Here is a 10,253-nt window from a genome sequence, read left to right on the forward strand (position 1 = left end):
CGACCATGACCTTTTGCATTCTGTGTTCTCACATTCATGAATTCAGCAAAATGTATGTCCTATCAATCTTAATCTCCACATAATTGATTTTAGTCTTCACAAATTTTATTCACTTCTAAAGCACTCAATCTTACAATTTATAAACTTATACGACTTTGAGTGGTGGAATCACTTTTTACCTTGAGTGATCCATCACTTTACACGTTGCCCCCCTACAATCGTATAGTTTAACAAGTCATAAAATTAGGTACTTAATGTTCACATAATTGATTTTTGTCTTTACAGATTTTATTTGCTTCTAAGTACTCAATTCACAATTTATTAACTTTTACGACTTTGAGTGGCGGACATTTTCTGCTTTACGACACGTTGCTCACCTATAGGAGTACAATTTAACAAGTTGTAAAATTAGGTAAAAAAATAGTTATGTTCGTAAACAGAATCGGAGTGTTTAATTATCAGTCTAAATGAAAAAGGAAAAAGTGATAAAAGTATAAACAAAATACAGTTTGTTTAGACCTGTTCAGACTTAGCTTTTGACTATGTTGTGATGGTAGGCCCAATGTGAATCCACATTGCCCATGCAAAGAATTTTGGTCAAGGGATTAGTAATATATCGTATTTAATATATGGGCAAATCTTTGGCCAGATGCCTCTCTTGAAAACCCTATCTTTTTGTTGCTCGTGGTGACACAGAAACAGAAGGATATGCTTGGGACCTATGAGAAATTGACGGAGGATTTTTCTTTTTCTCTTTTTCTTTCTTTGTTTTTTTTGCTTGCTTAACCAAGCATGACGCTGCCAATTTTGTTTCCAAAATACCCCCATACCGACTATTTTATTTGATTTGATTTTTTTTCTAAAATAAAATAATATAAAATGATGATGAATGAAAGTTAGGTATGGGAGGGAATAAATAAGAATTAATTAGATTCGATGTAATGGCCTACGTCCTTATCAAAAAGTATGAAATTGTAACATTTTAATTATATTGAACTACGTATTATAATGAATTCAGTTTAGAGTATTTTTAACAATTATCAATATTATTTTTGGACCTGACAAATGGGTTAGGTTAGATTAGTAGACTAGGTATTGGATCATAAACGTAAAAGAGTAAAACAAGTGGATATTCTTATCAGCTTTATTCTGTATTTGATGGGTTGGGTTAACTTGGTATGGTAGGTTTTTATTTTTATTTTATTTTATTTTTTTATGTAAACAAAAAAATAAAGTTAAATCACTTGTAAAATAACACCTTGTGCATTTTGGATTAGCATTATGTTAAAGATGGACATAGTATGTTGTACTTAAAAAACAATTAAGGCTTTACAAAAAAATGTAAACAAGGAAATAAACTAAAAAGTTAAAAAAAAAATATATATATATATATATTAATACAAACTCACATTGAACACGCTAGTTAAAGAAAAAAAAAAAAAATATAGTTAGGAAGAAAATTTATAATAAACTTACAAAAATACTACTCAATGTTAGTTATATATATATATATATATATTTGAAAATTGTACGTGAAAGTTGACAACTAATATTATTAATATTTTTTTTATTTACAATATAAAAAATCTAATATAACTTTAGACATTGAAAATAAGTCAATATTTTTTCTAATTTTTTTTTTTTTTTTTTTATAACAAATGCTTAGTAGATGTGACAGGTCAAGTTCAAGATGAGTAAAAAATGGGCTGTTATTCCTGTTATTCATTCTTTTTTCCCCTCTTATGTGTGGTCGGCCGGATTAAAGGGTTTGGAACTTTGGATCAAATTTTTTCAAGTCTAATTGGAATTACTTTTTTTTGGAGTGGGACAAAGGATCATCCAAGAGAATTTACATGTGAAATTTCTATTTACTAAGTGCATATAAATATACATATATATATATATATTATTTTTGTGTCTGTTTTCCTTGCTGCTGCTAGATTCAAAAGAAGCAAAATAACATTTTATGTTCCTAAATTGTGGGTGCTTAGTGAATCATCACTTGCCGTCTAAGCATAAACCTTGAAAAACAACTATCTATAATGTGAAAACAATGAAGCAAAATAACCTTTATGTCATACTTTGTGGATGCTGAGTGAATCACTTGCTGTCTAAGCATAGTTCTGAAAATAAAAATAAAAAACGTGCTATGATGTGGAAACACAACATTAAAAAATTCAATAAGAATAATTCTAAAAACATCATATCATCATTATTCATCAATATAAACATCATGGCTTACAGCTTTAGATTTTTAGCCATTTAGTCAACTTATAGTTGTTTAAAATAATGGAAATAACATATGGATATATAGCACGCATGATGCATGAGCCATAAACAAGCATTACTTCCTATTAACTTATTAAAATTTGAGTTTTATGATAGGTGCTTTTCTTTCACATCTAGATAGAGATAGTTATGCATATATTTTCTTTTTATTTTCTGACTTCCTAAAAATGAAATGGATAGTTATTTTATTATGTTTGAATGTATTCACCAATCACCACTAACAACATAAAGAAAAAATTATTAATGAAGTGAATTTAACTACCCATGAAATTAATAATTTACAATTTTTAAGGAGTTTATATATATATATATATATATAAATCTAATCCCTTATTAGAAACAATTGAAGCAATATCAGTCTCTTATCATTATTAAACTTGGTTTTGACTTTCACTCGCCCCCCATTTCTTTATATAGTTATTAGTTATTATAGTTATTGATAGTAAAAACAACCAACGATAAATAACAACCGTTATGGATTAGATAGGTTCAAATGAATCAAATCCAACCGTATCGTATTTAATAAAATAAAAAAAATACTAAATTTAAATAATTTCAGATTATTACTGCTTATCTCTATGGATACTTAAATTTAAATAGAGATAAGTAATTTAAAAAAATATTTTAAACATAAATAAAAATAGGAAATGACAATTCACTTTAAGAAAAACCCGCATATCGTTTACTTAATAAGTCTTTTTGTGAATTTGAAATTTATTTAACTTAATTAAAGTCTTTTCTTAGATCGAATCCAATCTAAGAAAATATAAAAAACATAGCTTATAGCCTTGTAACTCAGTATTGCTTAATATCTTTTATAAGAAACTTTGGACAACATGTCAATCATGTTTTATGTGTCCTTGGTTTTTGTTTCGCAATGGTTTTCACTTTCATTCATTATTTCTCAAAAAAAAAGTTGGTACATGTTGACAAAGCCAAAGGGAGGGGTATACAAGCAAATTCACCTACAAAATTACAAACAATGGTGGTGAACACCATCAATTACAAAAACAAACAAAGACCCCACGCGCTTCTCGCGTCTACAACGACACTCAAAACCAAAAGCCAAAACCAACCTTCTTTCTCTGCGTTTTCTCCTCAGTTTCCTTCCTCGACTCTTCCTCCTCTGCCTCTCTTTCTTCTTCTCCTCCTCTTCTTTAATTCTTTTTCCTATTCAAAACCCCATTTTTTTTTCTCAGTAATCTCCACCAAGTTAGTGACAAACAAAGCTAGCTTTACAAGGAGACTTCTGGGTCATTCATTTTTTCGTTTCTTCCGAGGATTCATAATAATCTATGATGTTTTGTTGTTGAGGATAGCAAGCAAAGATTGTGTCTTGTAAGAGAGGGAGAGAGAGAGAAAATATTCTATGGGAAACTGCTTAGATTCTTCAGCTAAAGTAGATACAGCTCAGAGCTCTCATGCCACTTCTGGTAACTTATAATCCATTCTATTTTGATAGTAGTTAATGCTTTGGTATGACTTTTCTATTAAAGATTGGTTTTTTCTTATGTGCAAGTTTTTTGGTGAGGTGGGTTTTTGAAGTTTTGGAGGATAATTGACTTTATTAGAATCTTTATGGCTTAAAATTTGTGAATTTTTTTTTTGGGGGTTTGTTTTACTGGGTTTTACTAGTTTTGGGGGTTTCTTTTTGTTTGTTTTTGATTTGGGGCGGCCAGGGTTAAATATTTTGAGCTTTGTTGATAAGTGAATTTGAGCTCTGTTTTTGCATGGTGTTTACAAAGCAAGAATATTTGGTAAGCGTTATGTGAATATTTTCTCTCTGGGTTTTGGCCATGGTTTTATTTTCTGGTAATCAATGTTCAGAAAATGGTAGATGTTTTTTTATTCTAAATCATGGTCAAGATAGAATTTTTTAGTGGGGTTTTAGATTATTTGGTTGTTATAATATCTATCTGCTTTACTTTAATAATTTGTCATTCTAATGGTGGCGAATTTTTGAGTGTTTCTGGTAAGTCTTAGTTTTGGGGTTAGGAACTGTTGACCAGTGATCTATCTAATATTTCCTTATTGGTTTACCATGTGAGTGATTTTCATAAATGAGCTGTCTGGAGAATCTGATTTAGCTGTATGCTTTAAGACTTTCTCAATTTGGTTATAGCTTTTGATATCAAATAGTTTTTTAAAAGATTTTCATATATTTATTTCACACTTGGTTGCTACTGAGCATGTGAATTTGAGTCTTCACATCACATTTTGACCAAGTCCAAGCTCCAAAATGATTCCGGTGGTAGCAAATGAGACCTAAGGGAAAAATGTGGCGATTTTATGTACAAAAACTAGGAAGGAATTTTATTACTTAAACGATACATAGGATCCATAAAAACATAGTCACACTTTATGATTCCCTAACCATTGGAAAAAGTGGTGGATGAAAGGTTTACAAAAGATTATTGGTTGTTTACGTTTACCAGCACTTCCTCCTGGAAATGAATTAAGGAATTATATGAGATAAGAGTATAATTCATTTTGTAATAGAATCAACTTTTGCAAAAAGATGTCTCTATCATAGTGAAGTTTGAACTGAAGTCTTTTTGCTTAAAGGAATAGTCCAAAGTGGTTATGAGGTTGAGATTGAATGACTCTTGAGTTGTGGTAGAAACTGCTTTCTTATGTTGATATTGCAATAAAGAACTCTTTCTTCCACTCCCAGGGTCAGCAGTCTCAAAATTATCAAGCAAAACCAGCCGTTCATCAGGTCCTTCCAGTCTGACCATTCAAACTTTCAGTGAGACGAGCAATGCTTCAAGTCTTCCTACTCCAAGGTCTGAAGGTGAAATATTATCATCTCCAAATTTGAAACCCTTCACTTTCAATGAGCTAAAGAACGCCACCAGAAATTTCCGCCCGGACAGTCTTCTCGGTGAGGGAGGATTTGGTTATGTTTTCAAAGGATGGATTGATGAAAACACTTTTTCAGCTGCAAAGCCGGGATCAGGAATGGTTGTTGCAGTCAAAAAGCTTAAATCTGAGGGTTTCCAAGGCCATAAGGAGTGGTTGGTAGGTCTCTTTTTTTATTTTTATTATCCTTATATATTATTTATATATATATAAATTTTTTATCGGGGGGGAGGGGGGGGGGTTGGTGGGGGAGTTAGATTCCTCTTTGCAATCTTATTATTCATGGTTAATTACTGATATTATCTCAATTCCAGACTGAAGTTAATTATCTTGGCCAACTTCATCATCCAAATCTGGTTAAGCTAATTGGGTACTGTCTGGAGGGCGAGAACCGGCTATTGGTCTATGAGTTCATGCCTAAAGGGAGCTTAGAGAATCATCTATTTAGAAGTGAGTTATGCATTCCAGTAATTTTATTGGGAATTATGCTTGTACTATGTTTTACTTATGTTTACATTTACTGGATTCTTATGCTTATTCATAATAATGAGACATCAGGTCTTTTATCTGTTAGGGTCCTTAGGGAAGAAAAAAAAAAAAAAAAAAATTCTGCTTAAATTTTTTTTAGTGCCAAATTGAGATGATTATTCCTTCTAACATAGTAGCAAAGATGCAAAATTACAAGTTTCTTCCTAGTTTTCTTGGCATCCAAACAGAGGGTTAGCATTTGTCAATGTCTGTCAACCAATATACCAATTCTGTCAATTTGCTGTCATCTTCTATTTTGGAATAGATTACCCTGTTATATCAGGAAAGCAGTAAAACTGTGCTTGCAAAGTGTTAAAATTTCCTAGGAGGAGCCGTTGGGTCTAGGGATGAGGCTGGATAGATTGCAAGTCTTCGAAAAGGGGCTAGGGTGAATGGCTACATCAGCAGTCATTTTATCACTATGCTCAAAATTTTGAACACTACCTGGGAAGCTTGAAAGGCCAAATTGTTATTTCATTTAGTTTGGTATGAAATTATAAAATCAAATTTCTTGTAGTTATAAATATTATTTTTTCCTAATTCTGTCTTGACACTCAAACCACCACTTTGGCTCAAATATAATTTAGATGAGTTCTTAGACGTCTTCTTGTTTACTAGTGATAGTTTCTAATATAACTCTCAGTATAGGTCTCAAATGAGATGTTAGGATATTATGGATGTTCTTAGTGTGGCTATGAGAATAGTTTGTGATCCTTGATGCTGTGTTGTGTTCTACAGGAGGGCCACAACCACTTTCTTGGGCAATAAGGATCAAAGTTGCCACTGGCGCTGCTAGAGGGCTCTGTTTTCTTCATGAGGCAAAATCACAAGTCATATATCGTGACTTCAAGGCTTCTAATATTCTATTGGATGCGGTATGCTAAATTAAGAGGACAATGTTCTATTTCTTTGAAAGTAGTTTGTGTCAACATTATTTCATTATTTATTTAAATTAATTGAATTGGGGATGCAGGAGTTCAATTCGAAGCTTTCTGATTTTGGTTTGGCAAAGGCGGGTCCTACTGGTGATAGGACTCATGTATCTACTCAAGTCATGGGCACTCATGGCTATGCTGCACCTGAATATGTTGCTACAGGTCCGTACAATATCCATTTTAAGCACTATTGGTACCATTCAAAATGATCTCTGGACTGAATATGTTGTTTTAGGAGAAAATTGATCTTATGAAAATCTACTGTTTTTGTAAAAAAAAAATTATTCAGAAGGGAAAAGAGAAACAAAATTCAACCCCTGATGTTGCATTCTAAAAGTGTAATGTCCAAATATAATCATTCTGCATACTTAGCACAAAGAATATAAAGTGGAAACTATTAGTTTTGTCATTATTTTTATTTGGCAACCTGTGGTTGAAGCAGAAGAATGGTCTGTGGAAAATGGAGAGAAAAAATAGTGTCTGAGTAATCAAATAGAAGTGTTCAGTACAAGTGGAATGTTGCTAATGCTCAATGCTCTATTGGAAGTATGAACTCATTCTGTATATTATAATATCATGGTAAATTTTTCTGAAGTTTTCTTTATTGAACAGGTCGGCTCACAGCAAAAAGTGATGTCTATAGCTTTGGAGTTGTGTTGCTAGAACTATTATCTGGACGACGTGCTGTCGATAAGTCAAAAGTTGGTATTGAGCAGAATCTGGTAGACTGGGCAAAACCCTATTTGGGTGACAAACGGAAATTGTTCCGGATTATGGACACAAAGTTGGAGGGCCAGTACCCCCAGAAAGGAGCCTATACAGCTGCCACCCTTGCCTTACAGTGCCTAAGCACTGAAGCTAAAGTCAGACCTAAAATGGCAGAGGTATTAGCAACCCTAGAACAGCTTGAAAACTCCAAAAATGCAGGCAGAACCTCCCAATCAGAGCAGCATACAGGCGCACCTGTCAGAAAATCCCCTATGCGCCCACACAATTCTCCTCGAAATTTAACACCTGGTGCATCACCATTACCATCCTATCGTCAATCTCCTCGAGTACGTTGAACAAAGAGCATTGAATCTGTAAATTTTTTATGTGCTTCCATATTATGTTGTTCATATGGGATGTAGTACGGGCATGTCTCTTGGCACAATTTTGAGTTATATTGAATTAATAGTTACCACTTGTAGTTACCACTTGTTCATATGGGATGTAGTAGGACATAAATCTGATTTTTGAGTAATTTGAGTTATATTGAATTGGTAGCTTGTTTGTTGTGTTAACCTACTTGTTTAACAATGTCCTGAGTGCACAGCTTCTTTAAAATCCGATTTATGTCCTTGTATACATAATAGCAACTTAAGTAACGTCTATATTGTTATACAGATGCAGATTACAGTTTGTTTTGTTTGCTTAAATTGTATACTGAGGTGATACCACTTGCTTATTGGTCGCTTACCGTACATATCATGTGGAGTCTATTCCACTTCAACCATCTAACTCAGGATGGATTAGATACATTGTGATTATCAGTTTTTTCTTTTGGAATCTAAGACCTATTCAACCCACTACATTTTTGCCCTTGATGTATGGCCTAGGGGCTAATATCTGCAATTGTGAACAATGTTAGATTATCAGATGTGGCATCCCTTTGTCCCATGGAAGTTTGTTATGGGTTTGTTATGATTGCTCCGCCTCTCACATATTTTTTCTAGTCTCTCTAAATTAGCTACAACTTCTCTCATTTCTGGTCGGCCCGTAGGATCTGTACTTAGGCATTGGAGGATGATCCGAGCAAATTCTTGAGCTCCTTCCCCTGGGAAGTTCTCTCCAATTCTCTTGTCAATAACACTACGGATGTCCAGCTTGTTGCTAAGATATGGTTTAGCCCACTGCACAAGGTTACCCTCAAGCCCATTTGAATATTTCTTGGCTGCACAGTTTCCTGAAAAGATCTCCAGGAGTACCACTCCAAAGCTGTATACATCAGTTTTTAGTGTCAAATGCCCTGGAAAGATAAAGAAACATCAGTTCATGTATGTATGTATGTATGTATGATACATCAAACTATAAGTCTAAGCCCATAATTATTTTCAAAATGATTGATATGATCCTTTGTGAATGATGCATAATAAAAGTGGTGTCATTGGTCCCAGTTGAAAGTGATGTTCAAAATTCAAATCACAACAGGCTATGTACCATTACTCTATGAAGTGTCTTTGGATTCTTTCTATAACATTTTTACCATTTATGAAAGGAATACCTGTCCCAATGTACTCGGGAGCGAAGTAGCCTTTGGTATTTAACCAAAAAAAAAAAAAAAAGGTAGCCTTTGGTGCCAAGTATCCTTGAGCAGACGTGGGACTGGTCACCTTGGTGTCCATATTTGGCGAGTCCAAAGTCTGAAAGCTTTGGATTGAAGCCCTGCAATATATTACCCTTAACCGGTTAATGTTGCAAAGTGAACACCTTGTCACAGTGAGAAGCCAAGCACGTATTTATAAGATACATGTAAACGTAATGCATAAAGACTGATTTAATTTGAAAGGACTGAAAAAGCACCAGTGACCAATGACAGAAACTCAGCATCTAGTAGGACATTGGAGGCCTTGACATCACGATGAATGACTGGCCTCCCAAGTGTGTGAAGAAAATTTAAACCTTTGGCTTTTCCAAGTGCTATATTGATTCTTCTTCTCCAATTCAGCTCTGTATCATCATCTGTATATGGCAATGATTAACTCAAGGTTACTCCTACTAGTATTAGAGCATTATGTGGCCTAAGTCTAGGCTGTTTGACAGTTCAGGCTCAATATCATCAATTTTTGACTGTCTCCATGTTTGTGGCATGTTGGCTGCAATCTTGTAATGCTTAGTTCTTACCCTTCAAAAGATGGGCCTCCAAGCTTCCTCCAATCATGTACTCATAAACCAATATTCTATGCTCACGCTCTGAGCAGTAACCTATGAGCTTCACTACATTTGGATGATTTAATCTGGCTAAAAATTTCAATTCATTCTGCAGGGCAACATAGTCTCAGATAGAGAGAGAACAATATACTCTTAACAACTAAGCCTTAGTGTCAAATTTTGAGGGGAGAGAAAGAGTCATAGAAAAATACCAGCCATTCATTGTCGCCTTGTGTTCCTTTCTTTCTTAGCCTCTTGACTGCAACTGCATATCCACCACCTGGTCTTGCGGCAGTCATGGTGCAGTGATTGATAAATCCAATTTAAACATCACCAAAATCGCCTTGGCCAAGTAAATTTTTACGACCGAATTTTTGGGTGGCAGCTTTCAAGACACTATAGCAAAAGCAGTTGAGTTTGTATTCATGAAGAAAGTCATACTTCGTATTCACATTCATATTAGGCCAATGTCTTATGATTGGGTAACCATGCCCTTGGTAACTAAGCTTTTCTGCACCAATATACACAAAATTGACTATGATTAGTGTTAGAGATATTAAAGGTTAAGAGCCATAAATGCAAGCAAAGTAGTCCAAATCCTACTTCTTGTGTAAATAGTAGGATTATAGGGTTAGTCTAGGGGTTAGCTCCTATATACTGCACATTGGGGTATATTGTAACACACAATTCTATATAGTAAAAATGTAGTTGTTTGGGGCTTTTTGCGGT

At 33.9% G+C, this 10,253-nt stretch overlaps 1 protein-coding gene and 1 pseudogene across 1 annotated transcript; one reads left to right on the top strand and one right to left on the bottom strand.

The window, feature by feature from the left end:
• The first annotated feature begins 3,303 nt into the window (after positions 1-3,303).
• On the top strand, positions 3,304-7,901 carry LOC115982870 (probable serine/threonine-protein kinase PBL3). Its single transcript, XM_031105605.1, has 6 exons — positions 3,304-3,722; positions 4,964-5,310; positions 5,466-5,601; positions 6,418-6,554; positions 6,653-6,776; positions 7,227-7,901. Exons 1-6 carry the CDS (start codon positions 3,659-3,661, stop codon positions 7,676-7,678), a joined length of 1,260 nt encoding a protein of 419 aa, XP_030961465.1. The 5' UTR covers positions 3,304-3,658; the 3' UTR covers positions 7,679-7,901.
• Positions 7,902-7,999: 98 nt separating this feature from the next.
• On the bottom strand, positions 8,000-9,982 carry LOC115981284 (annotated as a pseudogene).
• Positions 9,983-10,253: the final 271 nt, after the last annotated feature.

This window comes from Quercus lobata, chromosome 3 (genome assembly GCF_001633185.2).
Source record: "Quercus lobata isolate SW786 chromosome 3, ValleyOak3.0 Primary Assembly, whole genome shotgun sequence".
NCBI classification, from domain to species: domain Eukaryota; kingdom Viridiplantae; phylum Streptophyta; class Magnoliopsida; order Fagales; family Fagaceae; genus Quercus; species Quercus lobata.

Bases quoted from the DNA above. Each gene is read 5' to 3' on its own strand.
- LOC115982870 (XM_031105605.1), top strand. From the start codon at position 3,659: ATGGGAAACTGCTTAGATTCTTCAGCTAAAGTAGATACAGCTCAGAGC. The intron at 5,602-6,417 runs GTGAGTTATGCA...TGTGTTCTACAG, and splicing joins AGAGAATCATCTATTTAGAA to GAGGGCCACAACCACTTTCT. The intron at 6,777-7,226 runs GTCCGTACAATA...TTTATTGAACAG, and splicing joins ACCTGAATATGTTGCTACAG to GTCGGCTCACAGCAAAAAGT.